We start from the raw sequence: 27,390 nt of genomic DNA, 5'->3' as shown, positions 1-27,390 counted from the left end.
TTGTCCATTGACTTGCACAAGTGATATATTTGAGCTCGTCATCCAGTTGACTAGCGCAGTTTTATTTTTCTGCTTCACAGGGTTCAGCCATACCTGAGGATTGTAGGCCGCACTCACTGCTACCTTCTAGTACTCCATGTCTCTTGGCCATTTTCTCTGGAGTCTCTGCCCTTAAATTAGTTAAATAATAGTGAGGGCCCTACAATATGAATAAGTGAGGGCACTCTCAAATGTACACAAAAGGCACCTCCAAAATTTCTAGAGGAGGGCATTTCAAAATGTATGTTGCAGGGCCACATGAGGGGTCTCCCAAAACTCAGCTTTCCTGCCTACTACAGGCCCTTTGAACATTTGAATTTAGGGCCGCAGTGTCATCAGCAAATTTAATCAGTTTACAGTCAATTCCTTCATCTAAATCATTGATGAAGATGTTAAACAATACAGGTCCCAGGACAGAGCCCAGTGGTACCCCACTTGAGACATTTATCCAACTGGATGTGAAGCCATTTACGACCACTCTTTGAGTCCGATCACTAAGTCAGTTATGAATCCACCTAACAGTTGCCTTGTCCATTCCAAACTTGGTCATTTTTTCCATAAGGATGGTGTGAGATACTTTGTCAAATGCTTTGCTGAAGTCAAAATATACTATATCTACAGCATTTCCCTGATCCACCCAGTCAGTGATTCTTTCATAGAAGGAAATTAAGTTAGTCTGACATGGCTTGTTAGATACAAACCCATGCTGACTCTGGTTAATCACTTCATTCTTATCCATGTACTTACATACATGTTGTTAATAATTTGTTCAAAGATCTTTCCTGATATAGAAGTCAGACTCACCGGCCTATAGTTCCCTGGGTCCACCTTCTTCCCCTTTTTGAAGATAGGAACAACATTTGCTCTTCTCCAGTATTCTCCAGACTTACATTGTACTCGCTATTCGGAATGAATACGCCATTATTACTAAGTACTCGTTACAAGTATAGCGATTACGAATATTACGGTACTCACTCATCACTAATCATAATCTCTGACCCTTGATCTGTGAATGATGGCTTGAAAGGACTAATATGAATTTTAAAAGGGGGTCTCTGCGTCTGTTCTGAGAGACACTACAGGATGACAGTCTAAGGGACCACAGCCCTGGCTGGAAAAATACAGAACTGCTCCCTTTATCATTGCTGAACTTTCAGAGACAATATAAAGAATCCAGGTTGGGACAATCAGGTCATCTGACCACATATCTCACTGCCCTAAACCTAGAGGGCCAGCGAAAGGGTGAGACTGTGTAACTTTGCACCATCTTGGGAATTTGCTGGGACTGTTCTGTATGTTTATTGTCCATTTGGTGGTTCAATAAAATATTGCCACACTGTTTTACCCTCACCCTATGTTGTCTGAGTGTATTACGCCAACAGAAGAACCCGGATCCTCACATCGGCAAACATCGATTGTTCCATGACCCTGCGCCCCAGTCATCCAGCGATAACAGACAATAAGTTACAACAAACATCAACTCAAGTGTCAACATTCAGACAATATGACAATAGTCCATGTTTCTTGACCAACCAAAGAAAAACACATAAAATTCAATAGTCTACAGGGGCGTACATAGGAATCATGGGGCCCCATAGCAGAAGTTCTAATTGGGCCCCCCCCACCCAAAAAAATGTAAATAATTGTCGGGGTCACAGAAGAGCATATCTTACAACTTTCCAGCCTTTACATAGTAATTTTCCTCCTGCTGAAGTCCTAGATTCCTTTTTCATTGCCCCCATAAAGTATGATGCCAACAAAAGTGCCCCCCCAAACACAGTATGATATCCCCATAGTGAATTCCTCCACATGCACAGTATAATGACCGTACTTTACCCCACCTCAACTCCCAAGGCAAAGTATCATGACCTCAATACAGTATGATCCCCCAACTGTGACCCCCAAACAGCCCTCCATATAGTATAATGGCCCTACATACAGTATAATGGCCCCACAACTCTCCACACTCCACAGAGTACAATGCACTCGCCATGGTCCTCCACAGAGTATAATGCACTCTCCATGGTCTTCCACAGAGTATAAGACACTCGCCACGGTCTTCCACACAGTATAAGACACTCACCATGGTCCTCCACACAGTATAAGACACTCGCAATGGTCCTCCACACAGCATAATGCACACGCCATGGTCCTTCACACAGTATAATGCACTTGCCATGGTCCGCCACACAGTATAATGCACTCCCCATGATCCTCCACACAGTATAATGCACTCCCCATGGTCCTCCATGCAGTATAATGAACTCCCTATGGTCCTCCACGCAGCATAATGCACTCCCTATGGTCCTCCACACAGTATAATGCACTCACCATGGCCCTCCACACAGTATAATGCACTCCCCATGGTCCTCCACACAGTATAATACACTCCCCATGGTCCTCCACGCAGTTTAATTCACTCCCCATGGTCCTCCACACATCATAATGTACTCCCCATGGTCCTCAACACAGTGTAATGCACCCCATGGTCCTGTACGCAGTATAATGCAGCCCCCCATAGGGTAAAATGCGACCCCCACCATAGGGTAAAATGCAGCCCCAGTCCTCCAGTATTATCAGTACTCACTGATTTAAAAAATAAATAAATACATACTTACCGCTCCTCATTCCCCGCTGCTTCAGTCTCTGCAGCGAGTCTCTGTCATCACTTCAGCAGCTGCCAGCACCACTGTCTGACAGAGCGTGGAGCGTCATCACACCACTGCGTCAGACACAGAGGAGGAATGATGGGAAAGGGAGTGTCACATGATGCTCCCTCCTCCATCATTGATTTCAACCAGGGCCGGCTGCAGGTTTTCGTGGGCCCCGGGCGAAAGAGTCTCAATGGGCCCCGTTAGCACATACCACCATTCATGATGCACAGATATGGCGGAGAAATATCAGTATAGTACACAGGGCCCAGGCTGTCCCCTCGTCCTTCACATAAACAAACATGCACACACAGTACGCAGACATGCACACACACACACAGTACACAGACATGCGCGCGCACACACACAGAACGCAGACATGCACACACACAGTACGCAGACATGCACACACACACACAGTACACAGACATGCGCGCGCACACACAGAACGCAGACATGAATGAGCACACACACACTATGAAGATATGCACGCACACACACAGTATGCAGACATGCGTGCACACACACAGTATGCAGACATGCGCGCACACACACAGTATGCAGACATGCGCGCACACAGTATGCAGACATGTGCGCACGCACATAGTACGCAGACATGCGCGCACACGGTACGCAGATGTGCGATCACACACACACGGTACGCAGACATGCGATCACACACACACGGTATGCAGACATGCGATCACACACACATGGTACACAGACGTGCAATCGCATACACAGTACACTGTAACGGGTCTGGGAGGCGGAACCTCTGAGCTACTATACAAGGGGGCGGTCCTTGTAAGGGAGCGGGTGGCGACCAGGGAAGACGGGCAGGCAGTCACAGCAGGTGACCGGGACAGTCTCTGAGTGAACGGGCTGGAGGTCACGGCAAGTGACCGGGGCAGTCTCTGGATGAACGGGCAGGAGGTCACGGCAAGTGACCGGGGCAGTCTCTGGATGAACGGGCAGGAGATCACGGCAAGTGACCGGGGCAGTCTCTGGATGAACGGGCAGGAGGTCACGGCAAGTGACCGGGGCAGTCTCTGGGTAAAGGGTAGGTACGACCTGTGATGGCAGAGCCTCCAGGTAGGCTAGCAGGCAGATGGTAGATGTGAGCTCCCAGGTGAGCAAGCGAGAGTCTCTGGAATGGCAGGTGGTCACAGCACGTGACGGCGGAGCCTCCAGGTAGGCTAGCAGGCAGGTAACAGGTGTGCGCTCCCAGGTGAGCGGGCAGGAGTCTCTGGAATGGCAGGTGGTCACAGCACGTGACGGCGGAGCCTCCAGGTAGGCTAGCAGGCAGGTAGCAGATGTGCGCTCCCAGGTGAGCGGGCAAGCTGGTCCATAGACAGACTGACAGGAGTTGGAGGGCAGACCGTCGGACCTCAGGCTAGCAGGCAGGTAGCAGAGGAGCGCTCCCAGGTGAGCGGGCAAGCTGGTCCATAGACAGACTGACAGGAGTTGGTAGGCAGACCGTCAGACCTCAGGCTAGCAGGCAGGTAAGCAGAATATCAGGCAGGAATCAGACAGCAAACTGGCAGGAATCTGGCAGGTAACTGGCAACGGGACCTGAGGGCTGAAGCAGAGTAGTGAACAGTGCAACAACATTGCTCGGGCACCTCCATTTTGGAGGAGGTGCCTTATATATGGTGAAGTCCTCCGGCCATTGGCCGGGGACTCCTTAGGACGGCGCGCGCGGCCCCTTTAAGAGGGAGGGAGCGCGCGCGCGCCCTAAGCACAGTGGCCGGGAAGGAGCGCGCGCTGCCAGCAGAGCGGGAGGAGGACGCCGGGCTCGGAGCAGAGGGGTGAAGGGAGCAGCGTCCCTGCCTAGCAGAGGGCAGGGACGCCGGCGCTACATACACAGACATGCGATCACACACACAGTACACAGATATTCACGCGCACACACAGTACGCAGACATGCATGCACACACAGTACGCAGACATGCACACATATTTGAACACATTCTTAAAAACACATGAAACACACACACACACACAAGACACATTAGAAATATATTTAAAATGGGGATTGGGGAATCTGATGACAAGCCTCACTTACCTGCCCCCGGCCTGTCTCCCGTTCAGCTGTGTAGGGCCGCCGGCATGTCCGATGGCCATCACAGACATGGCCCTGGACCATCAGGGGGGGCCGTTCGCTGTCGAGGCCCTGGACCATCAGTGGGGCCTCCTCACCGTCGGATCCCCGGGACCATCAGAGGGGCCCCCTCAACGTCGAGGCCCTGAACCATCAGGGGGGCCCCCTCGCTGTTGGGTCCCTGGACCATCAGGGGGCCCCTCATCGTCGGGGCCCTGGACTATCAGGGTGGTCCCCTCACCGTCAAGGCCCTGGACCATCAGGGGGGTCCCCTCACCATCTGGGTCCGGGCCGCTCCCCTGCATCTGTACAGCCAGGACCTCACTCCGGCGCTGCAGCTTGTCTGCCGGCACTTCCACAGACATAGCCGCCCTGTGTGTGGCTGTGTCTGCTAGTAATGATGCGGCAGGGGCGACATACAAGCACAATTAAAGGTGCAGTGTCGCCCCTGCATGTCATTACAACCATACACAGCCGCACAGCGCGCAGCTATGTTTGAGGAAGTGCTGGCAATCTAGTTGCAGCCTGCAGCGCCGGCAGATCAGGGGGGCAGGAGCAGGGGGGGCCCGATGCAAGGGTGGCGGGAACCCCGATGCAGGTACATGTGGCAGGCGACTGCTATGGGGCCCCCCAGCTCATGGGCCCCATAGCAGTCATGTGGCCTGCCACCATTGGCGGTACGCCACTGATAGTTTACATAAAGATAATAGCCCATGTCTCCTGGCCTACTAAAAATAAATGTCTGGATAATTAAGATTAAATGCTGTATCATCACAGGAAGTGATATGGATTGTGTCATAGATTAAATAATAATATGAGATAACTGTACACCTGGCAGCATCTCTACTTTGAGCAGATAATTACATTACATTACAGAAAGATAAAATATGCAGGAGAAGATAATTACCCCTAGGTAGACAAGATGTCTTCAGTCCATACCAGGGACATCACAAGGCACAATGGAAAGGTAATATTTCCATGCCATATCTATAATAATCTGCTGTGAACACAACCAACGAATATATCTGTGATTGTAGGACATCATTGATACTGTCTACCTTCTACCTTGGGAAACCACAAAAATGTAATGTCAACCCAAATTAAGGATATATCCTAGTCATGTTTGGTGTTGTCTAGGATGATGAAAGCATGATCAGAAAAATATGGCGATCATATTATTCCACTAGGAGGTTCCTGTGTAAAAATATAATATAAATCATATATATGTCCAGCAACCATTTCTACTTGCAAACAATTCGCCATCCTCCTCTCATCTGACTAGAAAGAGGGGTGAATGGTGTGGATAGGACCCATTAAAACTTCTCATGCAGGAAAAATCTCTCACAGTTACGAGCGTTAGATGTTAAAAAAAAACCCTAATATTCTCATCTCTGATCTCTCCGTCTGCCCTTCTTCATTTCAAGGTCGCGCGCCACATCTCTAGCCTCTTCACTATGGACCAGGACTCTCATCCACACCCAGGACAGAGCTCCTTGCTTGCATTAAAGTCTCATTATCATTGCAACCCTAATCTGATGATGGAAAGAAGAGGACTTATCAGTATTAGTTAAAAAAAACCTAATACTCACCTCTCTGGCAGCCCCACTGCTTGCCGTCAGGTTCTCTATTTTCCAGTGTTGCACGCTGCATCTCCAAGATTTCCCGCCTTACGCAGGTCCTGAAGGCCACCATGCATCATAAAGTCATGTCGTTTACTTTGTAACTTTATGACACACAGTCACCTCAGAGGCCTGGATATGGCCTTAAGTCCTGGCCTAAAGTGAAGAAGCTGGAGATGCAGTGCACCCATCTTTGATGGAAAGAAGACGACCGCATGGTGGGCGATGAGCAGTGGCAGTGGGGCGGCTGGAGCAGTCAGCTGTGAGGTGAATGTTAGTTTTTTTTCCCATCCCTGTTCCACCTTACAAACATATCCAGGTTATGAACAAAGCTACAGAACGCATGTAGTTTGTGACCAGGAACTGCCTGTATGTAATAATCCTCAATATCTACATGTGTTATTAGATACATTATATATAGTAATTAATCCATAAATCTCTAGACTTGTCTTTTAATCTATTATTATCCATAAGAATTTTGTCTTTGTTGCCTTTGTTTTTAGGCAATTTGTAGCGGGTTTAACTTCCCTGATGAATATTGTCCATTGGCGGACACTGAGTACAAGATGGAAAGACTGCACAGGAAGCCAGGGACCACGCCGTATGCACCCAACATGCCCACAATGCAGGATGTGGAGAACACACTGAAGTTGAAGAACTTTGATACACCACCTTATAATGAAACCTCCATATACAGCTTCAGAAATGCCCTGGAAGGTGGGATTTGTCATATATCACTGCAAAACAGACAAGCCTTATTACACAGTAATAGTATGTATGTGTTCTCGTTTCGTAGCTTTTCATTAATTATATTTCCTCCATCTTGAATGTTTTCTCCTAAAAAAGCCTGCAAAAATTGGTTTTGTGGGTGAAACAGCTATTCCCGCTGCAAAATCAAATAATTTTGAAAACAGTAAATTTTCAGATGGTTGGCAACCCGGCATTAGAGTGGCAGCTATTTAGCAGTGGTACTAGAGCGGGACCACTAGAGTGGCAACGCCTGAGCAGCAGAAAAAATAAGCCGATAAGTATGAGTTTTATTTTAAAGGGTTTGTTCTCTACTCGGACAACCCTTTCTCAATCACTATGTTCTCTCCCCAGTAAAATAATAAAAAAGCACTGGGGAGAGCAAAAGAAGGATGTCAGCTAGTGGATCCAATCACCGCTGACTGTGTCTGGTCTCCATCTGAATCTTCTGCCTCTGAGTACATATTGCAGAAGAAGTATTGGCTGGTAGCTGTGGGTGATTATAACTGTGTGTTTCTGATTTTTTTTTGTTCATACACAGCATACTGTATACACAGTTCACAATATATCCTATATTACAGTATGGCACTCTGTATATGCTATACGTGGATCTGTCTGTGTATATAGTATAGTGATATGTATATACTATACAGTGGTGGCCAAAAGTATTGGCACCCCTGCAATTCTGTCAGATAATACTCAGTTTCTTCCCGAAAATGATTGCAATCACAAATTCTTTGGTCTTATTCTCTTCATTTAATTTGCTTGCAAGGAGAAAACACAAAAGAGAATGAAGCAAAAATCAAATCATTGATCAATTTCACACAAAACTCCAAAAATGGGCCAGACAAAAGTATTGGCACCCTCAGCCTAATACTTGGTTGCACAACCTTTAGCCAAAATAACTGCGAACAACCACTTCCGGTAACCATCAATGAGTTTCTTACAATGCTCTGCTGGAATTGTAGACCATTCTTTTTTGGCAAACTGCTCCAGGTCCCTGATATTTGAAGGGTGCCTTCTCCAAACTGCCATTTTGAGATCTCTCCACAGGTGTTCTATGGGATTCAGGTCTGGACTCATTGCTGGCCACCTTAGAAGTCTCCAGTGCTTTCTCTCAAACCATTTTATAGTACTTTTGGAAGTGTGTTTTGGGTCATTGTCCTGCTGGAAGACCCATGACCTCTGAGGGAGACCCAGCTTTCTCACACTGGGCCCTACATTATGCTACAAAATTTGTTGGTAGTCTTCAGACTTCATAATGCCATGCACACGGTCAAGCAGTCCAGTGCCAGAGGCAGCAAAGCAACCCCAAAACATCAGGGAACCTCCGCCATGTTTGACTGTAGGGACCGTGTTCTTTTCTTTGAATGCCTCTTTTTTTTTCCTGTACACTCTATGTTGATGCTTTTTCCCAAAAAGCTCTACTTTTGTCTCATCTGACCAGAGAACATTTTTCCAAAACGTTTTAGGCTTTCTCAGGTAAGTTTTGGCAAACTCCAGCCTGGCTGTTTTATGTTTCGGGGTAAGAAGTGGGGTCTTCCTGGGTATCCTACCATACAGTCCCTTTTCATTCAGACGCCAACGGATAGTACGGGTTGACACTGTTGTACCCTCGGACTGCAGGGCTGCTTGAACTTGTTTGGATGTTAGTCGAGGTTCTTTATCCACCATCCGCACAATCTTGCGTTGAAATCTCTCGTCAATTTTTCTTTTCCGTCCACATCTAGGGAGGTTAGCCACAGTGCCATGGGCTTTAAACTTCTTGATGACACTGCGCACGGAAGACACAGGAACATTATAATGCAGTCTGCAGATCCTGTAGGGCACGTATCAGGTTAGCTAAAGCTGACAATGAATTAAGGCTTGCAAGAGATGTCAAAAGCAATAAAAAAGGATTTTGGGGGTATGTCAAAAGTAAAAGAAAAGTCAAAGATGCTATAGGATTTTTACAGGATGAAAATGGAGAAATGGTAAGAGAGGATGTTGAGAAGGCCGAACTTTTTAATTCCTATTTTGCATCTGTTTTCTCTCAGAAAGAAAATGTAACATCAACTGATCTTCACTGTCCTTTTAAAGGAATAGAGGAATCCAAGTTATCTGTAAACAGAAAGATTGTGAGGGAATATTTAGCTAACATAAATGAGTTCAAGTCTCCAGGTCCAGATGAATTACACCCCAGAGTACTGAAGGAGATCGTAGAAGAAATTTTAGAACCACTCTCCATAATCTTTGAAAATTCTTGGAGAACAGGAGAAGTCCCAGAAGACTGGAGAAGAGCAAATGTTGTTCCTATCTTCAAAAAGGGGAAGAAGGTAGACCCAGGGAACTATAGGCCGGTGAGTCTGACTTCTATACCAGGAAAGATCTTTGAACAAATTATTAAACAACATGTATGTAAGTACATGGATAAGAATGAAGAGATTAACCAGAGTCAGCATGGGTTTGTAACTAACAAGTCATGTCAGACTACCTTAATTTCCTTCTATGACAGAATCACTGACTGGGTGGATCAGGGAAATGCTGTAGATATAGTATATCTTGACTTCAGCAAAGCATTTGACAAAGTATCTCACACCATCCTTATTGAAAAAATGACCAAGTATGCAATGGACCAGGCAACTGTTAGGTGGATTCATAACTGGCTTAGTGATCGGACTCAAAGGGTGGTTGTAAATGGCTTCACATCCAGCTGGATGAATGTCTCAAGTGGGGTACCACAGGGCTCCGTCCTGGGACCTGTATTGTTCAACATCTTTATCAATGATTTAGATGAAGGAATTGAGGGTAAACTGATTAAATTTGCTGATGACACAAAGCTAGGAGGGATAGCTAATACTAGAGAAGAGAGAGAGAGGATTCAAAAAGACCTAAATAAACTGGAGCAGTGGGCAGCAACCAACAGAATGGTTTTTAACAGGGAAAAATGCAAAGTACTACATCTGGGCAATAAAAATGAAAAAAGCATATACAGAATGGGAGGAATAGAGCTAAGCAACAGTACATGTGAAAAAGACTTAGGTATACTAATAGATCATAGACTGAACATGAGTCAACAGTGTAATGCAGCAGCAAAAAAGGCAAATACAATTCTGGGATGTATTAACAGAAGCATACAGTCTAGATCACGTGAAGTCATTATCGGTCTTTACTCCTCTTTGGTCAGACCTCATCTGGAATACTGTGTACAGTTTTGGGCACCACATTTTAAAAAAGACATAGACAAACTGGAGCAAGTTCAGAGAAGAGCGACCAGAATGGTGACTGGTCTGCAAACCATGTCCTATGAGGAACGGTTGCAGGATTTGGGAATGTTTAGCTTGCAAAAAAGAAGACTGAGAGGAGACTTAATAGCTGTCTACAAATATGTCAAGGGCTGTCACATTGTAGAAGGATCATCTTTATTCTCATTTGCACAAGGAAAGACTAGAAGCAATGGGATGAAACTAAATGGGAGGAGACACAGATTAGATATTAGAAAAAACTTTTTGACAGTTAGGGTGATTAATGAGTGGAACAGGCTGCCACGAGAGGTGGTGAGTTCCCCTTCAATGGACGTCTTCAAACAGAGGCTGGACAGACATCTGTCTGAGATGATCTAGTGAATCCTGCTTTGAGCAGGGGGTTGGACCAGATGACCCAGGAGGTCCCTTCCAACTCTACCATTCTATGATTCTATGATTCAGGTCTTTGGAGATGGACTTGTAGCCTTGAGATTGCTCATGCTTCCTCACAATTTGGTTTCTCAAGTCCTCAGACAGTTCTTTGGTCTTCTTTCTTTTCTCCATGCTCCATGTGGTACACACAAGGACACAGGACAGAGGTTGAGTCAACTTTAATCCATGTTAACTGGCTGCAAGTGTGATTTAGTTATTGCCAACACCTGTTAGGTGCCACAGGTAAGTTACAGGTGCTGTTAATTACACGAATTAGAGAAGCATCACATGATTTTTCAAACAGTGCCAATACTTTTGTCCACCCCCTTTTTTAGGTTTGGTGTGGAATTATATCCAATTTGGCTTTAGGACAATTCTTTTTGTGTTTTTTCATTGAAGACAAATTAAATGAAGATAATAATACCAAAGAATTTGTGATTGCAGTCATTTTCAGGAAGAAACTGAGTATTATCTGACAGAATTGCAGGGGTGCCAATACTTTTGGCCACCACTGTATGCACATATCCTATGTGACATATACAGCTAGCAGTGTGTCCCCTGTTATATATATACAGCAATATGTTTGTCTCCTATGTGATATGTATACATCCAGCTCAGGATTGAATCCAGCAGTTCTGTGGTCTTCTGTCAGCATCTCTGTCCACTGAGCCACAGGAGATCTTGTCGCTGTCCGAGTGCTGATTACCTTTTGCCTGTCTTCCAATCCTTTCTGACAGCAGGTGCTTTCCATTTGCTATCTAGTCTTGCCAATCCCACTGCAGGTGCTTCTTTTTAAACCACCCTCCTACTTCTGTTCTCTGCTGGTGATAGATTCATTTGGATGATCTAACATTCTATTGATGTTTAGAGCCAGTCAGTGAAACTTCAGCTGAGGGTTTCTGCTTTGCTGTTTCTTTGCTATACTTTGCACCTATTTTCTGTCTATCTTTTAGGAAGTAGGCAGTATATTTCTTAACAGTACTTGCTTTACTCTTTGTTTGGTATTTATCTATTTTCTTTACTCATTCTGAGATCTGTTCTTTGCTCTGCACACTTCTCCTCTTGGAGGTAATTTACACTCTGCTCTGCCCTCTGGTTCTCTAGGGGGAATGTGAATCAACTCGACGGCCAATTAGGCAGTTTAAGTCCGAGTTGCCATCTCTTAGTTTGTGGTTAGGGCTATCTCTGCACCTGCATGCACCACTAGGGACTACGGTGTCAGGACATCTAGTCTGTACGGGAACCGGCAGGGTCAGTTGCAGTTTTTAATGTATGGGAGCTGTATCCTCCTCACCCAGGTGTCTATTCACCACCCAGTCTCTCCATTTGATATGTTAACTTGGTGGCTCCCACTATTTGCATAGAAGCCAGGTCCCTAGAGCATTAACTCTTGTTCCTTTGATAAATTGTATAGAGGAGGGGGAAGAGGGGTTTGGGGGGGGAGAGAGAAATTCTTAATATTTTCTATGACATCTCCTCCTCTTTGAGGTAGCATAGGGGCTGATTTACAGATCGCCCCTTAAGCCTACCTTGCGGCCCACCCTTCCTGCTAATCCGACAAGTTGTCGACCCAACTCGCCCACCACACTGACCGACTAGGGATGCAGCTTTCCAATCACCCTGACCGGTTCGGGGTACATTTTCCCCACCCCTCTAACAGGCTATGGGTACCTTCTTCTCATACTCCTGACAGACAATGGGACACACATTTCCCTCACCCTGCCTTTTTCTTGGACTTACCTTCCCACCCCTCATTGTTACCTCAGGAGCCGTGCTAGTTATGGGGCAGCTACAACCGGCCATGCCAGAGTCTGTCATGACACTTGTCCGCTGCACAGGACGACCTGTTTCCTGGTGTCTGTGCCTGCTCCCAATGCCCATAGCACTTATACTGGCTCATTTTAGGGGATCCTTAGCACCATTGCCCCACAGTATGAGGTTGCTGAGTTCCCCTTTACCACAACACACATTTTTACTATGCATTATATCGACATTGACAGTTGCATCACATGACATATCATATCTGGGAGGGTTGTCAGGAATGTATCGGGCAACCAACCCTTCCAGATCAGTTCCCAATAGCACATTAGTGGGGAGATTCTCTGACACCCCCACTTCCCTTCACGCCCTCCCCGCATCCCAGTCCAGGAAAACTCAGACCATCGGTATGGGACGGCGAACACCCCCAAACATGGTGACAGTCAGGGTCTTCCCAGGAATGAGTTCTTCTGGTAACACAAACTCAGGGCGCATGAGGGTACGTTCTGCACCAGTGTCCTTAAGGCCAACAGTAACGGTGTTGCCCACAGTAACCAGTTGTAAGTTCTCACAGGCCATGCCGACCTCCCCACCCACAAAATGAATGGCTGCAGTAGGCCCTGGGACCTCAGGTGTGGGGTTCATCGTCTGCCTCTCCGGGCAGACAAGGCTGATGTGACCCATTTGTTCACAAATATAGGACCTACAGGAGTCAAATGCAGGCTGGGTGCTGGAAGATGGGGCAGGACCCGCTGAGGGCCAGCTGGCTGGAACACTGGGGGTGGTTGTCAGCTTACCCCTTTTCCAGCTGGTGGCGGGGTGTGGTTGGCCTCATGCGCATCTGCGATCTGGGCAGCTTTGGTGGCTTGGTTTGGCTCCCGGTCCAGAACAAACTGTTGCACTTCCACAGGGCATAGACGAAGAAACTGGTTCTTCACCATCAGATCCTACAGGTCCTCGAAGGTGGTGACTGACAGTCCTTGGACCCACTGCTCAAAGTTCGTCCAGAGCCCATCCATCACATCACCGTAGATGTCATGTGGTCCACGCTGGAGGGCTTTGAACTTTTTCCGGTAAACCTCCGGAGTGAGCTGGTACTTTTTAATCAGGGCCTGCTTGATGGCCTCGTAGTCTCCATCTTGTTCTCGAGGGAGAGAAGCAAACACTTCCAGAGCTTTTCCTCTGAGCCCTGGAGTTAAGTATCTGGCTCACTGGTCCTCAGGCAGACTTTTTCAAACCCCCGCAGAAATATGTCCAAGTCCCTCTCCTTTTCCATTATAGGGAAATGCTCAGGACGGGGCTTAAAGCTGTTGGCACTGTTGGACACACGGGTCTGTGTGGTGGATGGCTCCTTCTGAATCTGGGCTAGCTCTAGCTGGTACAGATGCTCCTCTTGCCTCTCTTGCTCAGCAGCCTCTCGGACAGCTTGGGCCTGTTGCTCAGTAGACTCTCGGCCAGCTTGGGCCCGTTGCTCTGCTCGCTCCTGGAATTTCAGGATCAGCTGCAGTCATCCGTAGTGATCGTCTGCCACGAGCTGCTCCAAGGCCATCTGTAGGTGGAGGTCTACACTACCCTTGCTGCAGATATGGCTGGAAATCACCTGCAGCAGCGCCATCCGGGCCTTGGCTGGCCGCCCCATCATCAGGGCTCTGCTGTCAGACTGGCTCTGCATCACCTTGCCACACTTCAGCAATTAGTTGGGCCTTGGTTTTGCCCATGGGGTCAATCTGTCCCAGCTCACAGAGGGCAGTGAGAGTGGCCCTCGACTGCTGGTGATACCAGGGTTCTCCACACGTAGCCATCATTGTCAAACAAAAGATAGGACAGAAAAACAAGAGAAAGGGGGGTGCAACTGCTACACGTACAGTAATATCCCAGATAAAAAAAAAATATTAAAACAATGAGTCTGATTCCTTAAAACGTTGCACAGAATTACCGCAATAACCATGCAAGTTTTCAGTGACAGTAATGATTGCTCAATCCGGCCACTGATGTTCTGTAATATCCCACCGCTGCCACCAATTTGACAGGTTGTCAGGGACGACGCTGGCGGGACCATGCAATATCCCACCGCTGCTATCACTTTGTCAGGGATTTGGCACACGCACGATCCCTATTACTCACTACATAGCTATCGGCAAGTGAGCAGTGAGCTTATGGCGTACACACCTCTGAATTCCAACGCATGGAATATGTCTATACGCCCCCATACGATCACTGCCAACTTCATAATAGCCCAATTAAGATTATTCACTGCCACCACTGATCAGTTTTAAAATATAAATACAAGCCTGATTGGACGCCTGCTTTCTGGTAGAGTATATGGCTTCGGGGGAGGAACGATTACAGAACAGAAGAAACAGAACTGTTACATTTTATATTTAATCCAAAAGGGACTCAGTGTTTATGAAAAATATACAAAGATTTTACAAACAGGGACAATACAGTGCAGAATATACAGTTACACAAAATAAAAGGGATTAATAGAAGACTTACTAGACAGATCGCAGAGACGATTCAGTTTAGCCGGAGGGATGGCGCTCCATTTGATTTGGCCGTTATCGAACGTTAACCCTGCTTATAGAATATATATCTCCCGGCATGAGTATGGATCAATCTTCAGCTGGTTGGTCTCCGCTCTTCATGGTTTTATTAAAATCTCTAATTTCTGCGATAACTCCTCACTGGTTGATCGCTGAAGTTCACAAGTGATACCATATTTTTTAGTACAAATTTACCTTTCGTTAGAGACCAGAGATGACCTGGCTGCGGTCTGTTATTTTTGTACTTTTGCGTTATAGCTCACCAGCAGGGCATACAGGTATGGAAAAAATATGCGTATTGTTCCTTAGCTAACCGTGCCGCTAAAATATGTGTCCCATTATTATTGGAAGTATAGAACTTCCGATATTCCATATTTAATGTCGGTGCCTACGAGACTGCAGATTCCACACTTGAAAATGGAGATGTCTTGGTGTGAGGTAGAACTCCTTTGAAGCTGCATCCTCCTCACCTAGGTGTCTATTCATTCTCTCCATTTGATATGTTAATTAGCCTGGACACTTGGTGGCTCCTGCTATTTGCAAAGAAGCCACTTCTCTAGAGCATTAGCTCTTGTTCCTTTGACAAATAGTATAGGGGAGGGAAAAGAGGGGTTTGGGGGGGGAGATAGAAATTCTTAACATTTTCTATGACAGTGAACATCATACTATATGGAGCCTGTAAGTGAACATCATACTATATGAAGTCTGTGAGGGAACATCATACTATATGGGAGAACATCATACTATATGGGCTGTGGGAGAACTTTATATTATATGGTGGCTGTGAAGAACATCATACTATAATGGGGGTGTGATGGAATAGTATACTATATGGGGCTGTGGTGGAACATCATACTATATGGGGGCTTTGAGAAAGCATCATACTACATGGGGGCTGTGAGGAAACATCGTACTATATGGGTTCTGTGAGCGACCATCATGCTACATGGGGCTGTGGGAAACCATCATACTATGTGGGGGCTGTGAAGGAATATCATACTATATGGAGGCTGTGAGTGAACATTATACTATATATGGGCTGTAGGGGACCATCATACTATATGAGGCCTGTGAGGGAAGATCATACTATATGGGGGCTATGGGGGGAACATCATACTATATCAGGGCTGTGGGTGTCCATCATACTATATGGAGGCTGTGATGGAATATAATACTATATGGGGGCTGTGGGGGAACATCATACTATATAGGGGCAGTGGGGAACATCACACTATATGGGGCTATGTGGGAACATCATACAATATGGGTGCTGTGGGGAAACATCATACAATATGGGGGTTGTGAGGGAACACTGAGCTGTATGGGAGCTGTGGGGAAACATCATAGTATATGAGGGCTGTAGGGGACTGTCATACTATTTGGGGCTTTTAAGGGAACATCATACTACACTGTGTGCAAAATTATTAGGCAAATTAGTATTTTGATAACATGATCCTTTTTATACATGTTGTCGTACTCCAACCTGCATAGGCATTAGAGCCAACTACCAATGAAGTAAATCTGGTAATGTGCATCTCTATAATGAGGAGGGGTGTTGACTAATGACATCAACACCCTATATAAGGTGTGCTTAATTATTAGGCAACTTCCTTTCCTTTGGCAAAATGGGTCAGAAGAGAGATTTGAAGGACTCTGAATAGTCCAAAATTATGAGATGTCTTGCAGAGGGAGGCAGCAGTCTTGAAATTTCTAAACTTTTGAAGCGTGATCACCGAACAATCAAGTATTTCATGGCAAATAGCCAACAGGGTCGCAAGAAGCGTGTTTACCAAAAAAGGCGCAAAATAACTGCCCATGAATTGAGGAAAATGCCATTCGCCACCAGTTTTGCGATATTTCAGAGCTGCAACATTACTGGAGTATCAAAAAGCACAATGTGTGCGATACTCAGGGACATGGCCAAGGTAAGGAAGGCTGAAAAACGACCACCTTTGAACAAGAAACATAAGATAAAACGTCAAGAATGGGCCAAGAAATATCTTAAGACTGATTTTTCAAAGGTTTTATGGACTGATGAAATGAGAGTGACTCTTGGTGGGCCAGATGGATGGCCAGAGGCTGGACCAATAAAGGGCAAAGAGCTCCACTCCGACTCAGACGCCAGCAAGGTGGAGGTGGGGTACTGGTATGGGCTGGTATCATCAAAGATGAACTTGTGGGACCTTTTCGGGTTGAGGATGGAGTGAAGCTCAACTTCAAGACCTACTGCCAGTTTCTGGAAGACAACTTCTTCAACCAGTGGTACAGGAAGAAGTCGGTATCGTTCAAGAAAAACATGATTTTCATGCAGGAGAATGCTCCATCACATGCATCCAACTACTCCACAGCGTCGCTGGCCAGTAAGGCTTCGTGCCCACTATGCGTTTTTCAAGTGTTTTTGCCGCGGAATTTCCGTAGCGAAAATGCTTAAAAAACACTTGGTAATACGTGCCCCATGGTCCCCAATGATAATTTGCATGTGCTGTGCACATGCTGCGGAAATTTCCTCTGCGGATTATCATTGTGGAAAAATACGCAGCATGTCCATTAATTTTGCGGACACGCAGTGTTATCGCCGCCATTGACTTGCATTGGACCGCGTGACATCTGCATCACTGCATCTGCACATGCGGATATCACACGGTTCAATGTGCGGATGGTACCCAGGTCTGGAGAAGAGGAGACTCTCATCCAGACCTGGGTACCATGGTACCTGTAAAAAAAAAGAATTTAAAATAAAAAATAAAGATTATACTTACCTTCCGATGTCCTCCCTGTGTTTTCTCCACTCTGTCTGGTCTGCTGTATGGGTCGCGTTGTTGTGAAGGACCTGCCGTGACGTCATTGAGTCATGTGAACTGACACATGACTCAATGACGTCACCGCAGGTCCTTCACAACACTGCGAGCTGCCCAAGACACCGGACGGAGTAGAGAAAACACCGGGAGGACATCGGAAGGTGAGTATAATCTTTATTTTTTATTTTTTAACATTCTTTTTTTTTTTAACTAACTTGGTCACACTACTATAAATCCATGCCGGATGCATGGATTTATATAGTGTGACCAAGTTGTCAAGCACTTTTCCAAGTGATGCTAAAATCGCTTGCAAAAGCGCTTGATAACCCGCATGCAGAAATGCTTGCAAAAACGCTTGACAAAGGCTTCTACCGCATGCATTTTTCCTGCAAGGGAGAAGCGGAAAAAATATGCAGCATTTCTGCATCGTGGGCACATAGCCTAAGGGTCTAAAAGAAGGAAAAATAATGACATGGCCCCCTTGTTCACCTGATCTGAACCCCATAGAGAACCTGTGGTCCATCATAAAATGTGAGATCTACAGAGAGGCAAAACAGTACACCTCTCGGAACAGTGTCTGGGCGGCTGTGGTGGCTGCTGCACGCAGAACAGATCAAGCATCTGACAGAATCTATGGATGGAAGGCTGTTGAGTGTCATCATAAAGAAAGGTGGCTATATTGATCACTAATTTTTTTGGTTTTTGTTTTTGCATATCAGAAATGTTTATTTCTAAATTTTTTGCACTGATATTGGTTTACCTGGTGAAAATAAACAAGTGAGATGGGATTATATTTGGTTTTTATTAAGTTGCCTAATAATTTTGCACAGTAATAGTTACCTGCGCAAACAGATATCCTCCTAAGATACCCAAATCTAAAAAAAAAACACTCCAACTTCCAAAAATATTAAGCTTGGATATTTATGAGTCTTTTGGGTTGATTGAGAACATAGTTGTTGATCAATAATAAAAATAATCCTCTAAAATACAACTTGCCTAATAATTCTGCACACAGTGTATATTGGGACTGTGGGGGGAACATCATAATATGCAAGGGCTGTCGGGGTCCATCATACTATATGGGGACTGTGGAGGAACATCATACTGTATGGTGGCTGTAGAGGAATGTAAGAGGGAAGACCAGGGTGTCAGTACTGTCAGAATAAGGGATCCGGAACTGCCGGGGCCGTATCTCTGGTTGCAGGGGGAAGACAGACTTCCAGCACAGGAGTCAGGGGACTGGGAAGCTGGGGGCGTGTTCAGAGTGAGAGCTGGGAGGTCAGTTGACCGGAAAACTGGTGGAGTGGCTAGAGAGAGGGAGAGACGAGGACCTTTGCATGGGAAAGCAAGAGCAGAGTCCCGCTCAGGAGAGCAGTGTGAGAGGGTCCAGGCTCCTGGCTCCAGTACTGGGAGCAAGAGCCGAGTGCAGTGGACCGGAGGAGTCAAGCCGACTAGAGAAGAGATGCAGGGTCTGTGGAGCTGAACACGTGAGGTGCCGTGTTATGGACTAGGGGCTCAGCGGGTAAAACTGGAGACCGCCGGCTGCCGCCAGAAGACGGAGCATTGTTTGGGCGGTGATTCCTGAAGAAATCAACACCAGCATCCGCTGGCAACTGCCTGGTGGAGGAAAAGAGTCAGCTAAGTGTAAAAACTGTCGATTACAACCGGTTCGACCCTGCTATATCTAGTTAAACTGTGAGCTGTCAGTTAAAGACTTTTACCTGCTACTTCCCTTGTTTTCCCCCATATTTTCCCCTGATACTCCCTGCGTGGAGATTGACCCTGTTATTATAAACTTCCCCTGTTCATTAACCCTGTATTGTTTGCTCTGTGTTTCTGCGTCGCTGCATCTAAAGTACCCGTGTTACATTTGATGTAGTCGTCAGGATGCAGTCGTTAGACACAGACACTGCACAGCAGTCCATCCTGGAAGCCCCTAAATCTAGCTTGCCGCTGGGGGGCCATGCTCAGCAATCTCCCAAAGTTCACCCGGGACAATATGATGCTGTGGGACTGGATTGAGAGAGTTAGGAGTATGTTATGTATGCATCCCGATGACCCCAGCTATGCAAGCTGAAATAGCCTTACTGGCCCCGGACGGCGAGGCCCAACAATCCGTGATGTACCGCCCTCCCCATGACCGCGATACTGTAGAAAAAGTGGTGTGGATACTGGAGCAGATGCATGGGGATCCCACCAATGTAGGAGAGCTGAGGATACGGCTGTTTCACCAAGTGCAGCTGGAGGGGGAGACTGTGACGCAGTATGGTAATGTCTTACAGAGGGTGCATGCCTATATCACTAGAAAAGATGACATGGGGAATTTGGGAATGGGCCCCCCTGACGTGATCTTAAGGGCCCAGTTTGTGGCAGGCCTCATGGATGTGCAGCTGAAGCAGGCCTTGCGGGAGCGCCTGCGCGCCAACCCACGTATGACTTTTCTAGAAGTGGGGGCGGAGGCACGTGTGAGAGAGCAGGAGATGGGGGTGACGGCACTGGCAGGGATGGTCGGGAGTAACGGGGTACCCACCCCACCTGCAGCTGAACCGGAATGGGCTCGAGAGATACAAAAAGAGATACAGGAGATGCGGGATGAATGGTCCAGTCTCAAGAAGACCCCTGCCCCGACACCAGAGATACCCAGATCGATTGCTCCAGTTATGGAAAGAATTGAATTCAGGACTCCCCTGCAGGAGAGTTCTGTAGGGGAGTGAGGCAGCCCTACACAGACAGAGACATGACCTGCTGGAAGTGTGGAAGCGCAGGACATTACGCCAGGGGCTGTGCTAGCCGAGGGCGGCCCCTGTCGCGGCAGCCGTTAAACTAGCGGGCTCCGTGTTTGGGGGACACAGCCCGGAGCCTGAGGAAGGGGAAAGAAAAAGAGGAAGTCCCAAAGACCTGGTTTCCACCAGCCCGACTGTCTGGGCCGAAATAAGCGGTCGGGCTGTTCACTGCCTGATTGACACGGGATCCCAGGTGACTACGATGACAGAAGCCTACTGTAAAGGGTCTGGGAGGTGGAACCTCTGAGCTACTATACAAAGGGGCAGTCCTTGTAAGGAAGCGGGTGGCTCCCAGGGAAGGCGGGCAGGTAGACACGGCAAGTGACAGGAACAGTCTTTGGGTAGAAGGGCAGGAGGTCACGGCAAGTGACGGGGAAAGTCTCTTGACAGGCGGGTGGTCACGGCAAGTGACAGCAGGGTAAGAGTCTCTAGACAGGCAGGTGGTCACGGCAAGTGACGGCAAAGCCTCCAGGTAGGCTAGCAGGCGGGTAGCAGGTGAGCGCTCCCAGGTGAGCGAGTAAGAGTCTCTCGGCTGGCTGGCAGGTGGTCACGGCAAGTGACGGCAGTGCCTCCAGGTAGGCTAGCTGGCGGGTAGCAGGTGAGCGCTCCCAGGTGAGCGGGAAAGAGTCTCTCGGCTGGCTGGCAGGTGGTCTCAGACAGGTCTCAGGCAGGTATCAGGCAGGTATCAGGCAGGTATCAGGCAGGTGCTTCCTAATCCGCAGGCGGACTGGTCCATAGATAGACTGGCGGATGCTGGTAGACAGACTGTCGGACCGCAGGGAATGCAAGCAGGTAAACAGAGCTGGAAAACAGACTGGCAACGGGACCTGAGGGCTGAAGCAGAGGTGAAAGGCTTTGCAACAACTTTGCTCGGGCACCTCCATTTTGGAGGAGGTGCCTTATATATGGGAGCTCCACCGGCAATTGGCCGGGGACTCCTTAGGACGGCGCGCGCGGCCCCTTTAAGAGAGAGGGGGCGCGCGCACCCTAAGCACAGTGCCCGGGAAGTGGCGAGCGATGACAGCAGCGCTGGAAGAGGACGCCGAGGACAGAGCAGAAAGGTGAGAGGAACGGCGTCTCTGCCTAGCAGGAGGCAGGGACGCAGACGCTACAGCTACTTTCAACAGCGATTTCCAGAGATAGCGCGGCCTGAATGGGGACCAGTAATTAGACTCACGGCAGCTAATCAATTGCCCATCCCGGTCGCAAGGGTGGTGTGGATGAAGATCCGAGTGTGTGGAAAACATGTGGGAAAAAAAGGAGTCGTCCTGGTCGCATGGGGAACCGGAAGTGGACCCCCGGTGACCCTCGGAATGAATGTGCTGAAAGAGATCGGGCAAATCCCGATTAGTGAGCCGAAGGAGATTCCTCTAGACCAATGGGACACGCGAACCCCCCAAAGGAGGGTCTTTCAACAACTAATCCGAGCTGCCCAGGCTCAGGAGACGTCGAGTGAAGGGAAGATCCTGGGGAAAATAATAGTGCCAGCAGCTACGGCGCTCACCTTACCGCCCGGACAAACTGTACTCACGTTATTCGCACGGGCCTGCACACATCTTGAGGGGGTCAAAGTTCAGATAGAACCAACAACGATGGACAAAGTACCCCCCAGACTCTTGGTGGCTCGGACACTGGCCACTGTTCAGGGTGGCAATGTTATAGTGCGGTGTGTTAACTTTTCGAATCGTTAACAATCCCGAAAAGTAGGAAGAATGGGAAGCATTTAAGGAAACAAGGATGGATGAACACAGAACTTAAACACATTCTAAAAAGAAAGAAAGAAATGTTTATTAAATGGAAAGAGGGAGGCATATCTAAAGAAGATTATAATGCAGTCTGCAGATCCTGTAGGGCACGTATCAGGTTAGCTAAAGCTGACAATGAATTAAGGCTTGCAAGAGATGTCAAAAGCAATAAAAAAGGATTTTGGAGGTATTTCAAAAGTAAAAGAAAAGTCAAAGATGCTATAGGATTTTTACAGAATGAAAATGGAGAAATGGTAAGAGAGGATGTTGAGAAGGCCGAACTTTTTAATTCCTATTTTGCATCTGTTTTCTCTCAGAAAGAAAATGTAACATCAACTGATCTTCACTGTCCTTTTAAAGGAATAGAGGAATCCAAGTTGTCTTTAAACAGAAAGATTGTGAGGGAATATTTAGCTAACATAAATGAGTTCAAGTCTCCAGATCCAGATGAATTACACCCCAGAGTACTGAAGGAGATCGTGGAAGAAATTTTAGAACCACTCTCCATAATCTTTGAAAACTCTTGGAGAACAGGAGAAGTCCCAGAAGACTGGAGAAGAGCAAATGTTGTTCCTATCTTCAAAAAGGGGAAGAAGGTGGACCCAGGGAATTATAGGCCGGTGAGTCTGACTTCTATACCAGGAAAGATCTTTGAACAAATTATTAAACAACATGTATGTAAGTACATGGATAAGAATGAAGTGATTAACCAGAGTCAGCATGGGTTTGTAACTAACAAGTCATGTCAGACTAACTTAATTTCCTTCTATGACAGAATCACTGACTGGGTGGATCAGGGAAATACTGTAGATATAGTATATCTTGACTTCAGCAAAGCATTTGACAAAGTATCTCACACCATCCTTATTGAAAAAATGACCAAGTATGCAATTGACCAGGCAACTGTTAGGTGGATTCATAACTGGCTTAGTGATCGGATTCAAAGGGTGGTTGTAAATGGCTTCACATCCAGCTGGATGAATGTCTCAAGTGGGGTACTACAGGGCTCCGTCCTGGGACCTGTATTGTTCAACATCTTTATCAATGATTTAGATGAAGGAATTGAGGGTAAACTGATTAAATTTGCTGATGACACAAAGCTAGGAGGGATAGCTAATACTAGAGAAGAGAGAGAGAGGATTCAAAAAGACCTAAATAAACTGGAGCAGTGGGCAGCAACCAACAGAATGGTTTTTAACAGGGAAAAATGCAAAGTACTACATCTGGGCAATAAAAATGAAAAAAGCATATACAGAATGGGAGGAATAGAGCTAACCAACAGTACATGTGAAAAAGACTTAGGTATACTAATAGATCATAGACTGAACATGAGTCAACAGTGTGATGCAGCAGCAAAAAAGGCAAATACAATTCTGGGATGTATTAACAGAAGCATACAGTCTAGATCACGTGAAGTCATTATCGGTCTTTACTCCTCTTTGGTCAGACCTCATCTGGAATACTGTGTACAGTTTTGGGCACCACATTTTAAAAAAGACATAGACAAACTGGAGCAAGTTTAGAGAAGAGCGACCAGAATGGTGACTGGTCTGCAAACCATGTCCTATGAGGAACGGTTGCAGGATTTGGGAATGTTTAGCTTGCAAAAAAGAAGACTGAGAGGAGACTTAATAGCTGTCTACAAATATGTCAAGGGCTGTCACATTGTAGAAGGATCATCTTTATTCTCATTTGCACAAGGAAAGACTAGAAGCAATGGGATGAAACTAAATGGGAGGAGACACAGATTAGATATTAGAAAAAACTTTTTGACAGTTAGGGTGATTAATGAGTGGAACAGGCTGCCACGAGAGGTGGTGAGTTCCCCTTCAATGGACGTCTTCAAACAGAGGCTGGACAGACATCTGTCTGAGATGATTTAGTGAATCCTGCTTTGAGCAGGGGGTTGGACCAGATGACCCAGGAGGTCCCTTCCAACTCTACCATTCTATGATTCTATGATTCTATGTGTTAATCGGGGTGAAGATGATCTCACACTCCCTCCCAGGGCAGAAATAGCCCAGATTCTGGGAATGCCAGAGAAGTTGGTGTGACCTGATGTGGTACAGCTGTCCGCTGTACGAGGAGACCCCTGGACTCTGGCGGTCACCGTGCCGCCAGAATCCCACCGGGCTAGTGCGAAGGGGGGACGAAGAATCCTAGAACAAATGCAGGCTGAATTGACGGGACTTACACCTCGACAGGAGCAGCAGGTTGAGGAGGTACTGGAGCGGTACCAGGAAGTCTTTGCTCACCATGAGGATGATTTTGGTTGGACCGAAGCCATTACCCACGAGATTCCCACGGGGAGCGCTGCCCCAGTGTGGGAGAGATACCGGCAGATACTTCCCCAGATGTATAAAGAGGTTAAGGAGATGCTCACCCATATGTTACAGTATGGTGTAATACGGGAGAGTCAGAGTCCATGGGCAGCCCCGATTGTCCTGGTTTGGAAGAAAGATGGGACCCTGGGGTCCTGTGTGGACTATAGACGGCTGAATGCCTGTACAGTATGGGACTCTTACCCACTACCCCGAATCGAAAAGTCCCTGTCGGGGTTAGGGAAGGCAAGATACTTCTCCTCCTTGGATCTGGCCAGTGGGTACTGGCAGATGCCCGTGGCTGAACATGACCGTGTGAAGACGGCGTTCATATTACCCATGGGACTGTTCGAATTCAATCAGATGCCCTTCGGCCTGACTAACGCCCCCGGGACGTTCCAGCGTCTGATGGAGAGGTGCCTGGGCGATTTGAACTTCGAGGTGACACTGATTTACCTTGACGACATAATTGTCTATGCCGCCACCTTCGAGGAGCACCTCCAGCGACTGGAGCAAGTACTGAGTCGCCTACAGAGTCATGGCCTAAAGGTGAAGCACCAGTAGTGCCACCTGTTCTGCAAACAGATCAAATATCTCGGTCATACTGTGTCCGGAGAAGGAGTCAGGCCCACCCAGGAAAAGGTAGCCGCCGTACAGGAGTGGCCTACTCCGAAGACGGGTACTACCGAAGATTCATGAAAAACTTCACCCGCATAGCCAATCCATTGCTGAAGCTATTTAGTGGGCTCCAATAATCAGGCGATTCGGTGGGGAAGCAGCCAGGAAGAGGCCTTCCGCGCCCTAAAAATGGCCCTGACCGAGGCCCCAATACTAGCCTATGCGGATTTATCCCAACAATTCATACTCCACACTGATGGGAGCCTACATGGACTGGGAGCCGTGTTATTCCAAGTACAGGAGGTGAAAGAGCGCGTGATTGCGTACGCCAGCCGCTCCCTTCATGACTGCGAGAAGAACCCAGATAATTATAGATCTTTTAAATTAGAGCTGCTGGCTCTGGTTTGGGCAATAACCGAGAAGTTTGCAGAGTATTTGTCCGGGTCCGAAGTAATGGTAAGAACAGATAACAACCCGCTGGCCCACCTGGAGAATGCGAAATTGGGGGCCCTGGAGCAGCGGTGGGTGACCCGCATGGCCAGGTACCGGTATAAGATCGCCTACCGGCCTAAGGCAGAGAATACTCACGCCGACGCCCTCTCCAGAGTGACTTATGAAAGGCCTGATCATGACCGCGATGAAGATTTGGAGGCGGATGAGACCCCTAGCTTCCGAAGTTTCGTGGGACCGCTGGCCGCGGCGCAGGGACAGATCGGAGAGACGTCGGAAGAACAAGTGCTAGGGCGGCCAAGAGATGGCTGGATCCGACTTCAACAGACTGACAGAGAAGTTGCTCAATTACGTCAATGGGTGGCTTTGCGGCAAGTCCCCAGTCGAGAAGAGAGGAGTACCCTGTCCCCGGGAGCACTGAAAATGCTGGGACAATGGGAGAGACTGTGTTTGCGAGACGGGCTGCTGTACTGATGGGTGCAGCTACTGCTAGAGTTCGGGACCACCTGGCAAGTGGTGATCCCAGAGAAGTTGGTCAGAGTAGTGGCTAAGGAGGCTCATGAACGAGGGGCTCACTTCGGACCAGAGAAGACGTTTCAGTGGTTGCAGAGGCTGGTGTATCATCCCCGACTGCGAGCAACAATAGAAGACACTTGTCGAAGATGTTGGAGCTGTGAGCTGGTTAAGCTCCCGGAGCAACGGGTCCCCATACAACCATTGTGACTTCTGCCCCCTTGGAGGTGCTGATGATCGACTATTTGACTGTTGGACCGGCGCATCTCGGATATGAACATTACCTGGTAATGACAGACCACTTAACAAAGTTTGCGATAGTGACCCCGACCAGAGACCAGACCGCCGAGTCAGCTGCGCAGGCCATCTGCCGAGACTTCATTCGGGTGTACGACTGCCCAAAGAGGATCCATTCCGATCAAGCTCCTGCTTCCAAGGCCGGGTGATGGAAGAGCTGCACTGGTTGTACAAGATTGAGAAGTCACGGACTACTCCTTACCACCCTCAAGGAAATGGGACCTGTGAACGCTTTAATCGGACACTGATCCAAATGCTCCGCACGTTGGAGGAAGATCGGAAGGTACGATGGCCTGAGTTTGTGGCCGAGCTGGTGTGGGTCTACAACAACCGAGTGAATAGTACGACGGGGTTCACTCCTTATACCTTGCTGTTCGGGCGAAAGGGGCGATTACCGAGTTAGAGCTGGACCACGAGGAGGACTACCCATGGACGGGGATGTCTTCCTGGGTCAAGGAACATCAGCATCGACTGCAGACCCTCTGATGGTTGGTACAACAAAAGTTTCAGGAGCTCAAACATCATGAGACATTGCCTGTTTGAGGGACAGCTCTGAGGCCCGGGGAGTGCGTGTTGGTTCGGGACAGGCGGCCCCGGGGCAAATTGAGTAGGCGGTGGGAACGGACCCCGCACCGAGTGAAGCGCAGGATTGGCGCTGAAGGACCTGTGTATGAAGTGAAGTTCAACCCGAGGGGGCTGAAGGAGCCCCTACCAGAGTGGTTCATCATAGTATGCTGCGACCCTGTCTGTC

At 47.6% G+C, this 27,390-nt stretch overlaps 1 protein-coding gene across 1 annotated transcript in view; it reads left to right on the top strand.

Moving 5' to 3' along the window:
• The window catches only part of LOC141213666 (tyrosinase-like), a 202,394-nt gene that overhangs the window by 67,081 nt on the left and 107,923 nt on the right, over window positions 1-27,390 (top strand). The window contains exon 3 of the mRNA XM_073665263.1: window positions 6,914-7,127. Within this exon, the coding sequence (XP_073521364.1) occupies window positions 6,914-7,127 (214 nt within the window). The remainder of the gene's footprint in view (window positions 1-6,913; window positions 7,128-27,390) is intronic.

Source organism: Phyllobates terribilis, unplaced genomic scaffold, assembly GCF_046119375.1.
Source record: "Phyllobates terribilis strain yellow unplaced genomic scaffold, ASM4611937v1 Scaffold_205__1_contigs__length_3507201, whole genome shotgun sequence".
Classification (NCBI taxonomy): Eukaryota; Metazoa; Chordata; class Amphibia; order Anura; family Dendrobatidae; genus Phyllobates; species Phyllobates terribilis.
This window is presented reverse-complemented; position numbering and strand designations above follow the sequence as displayed.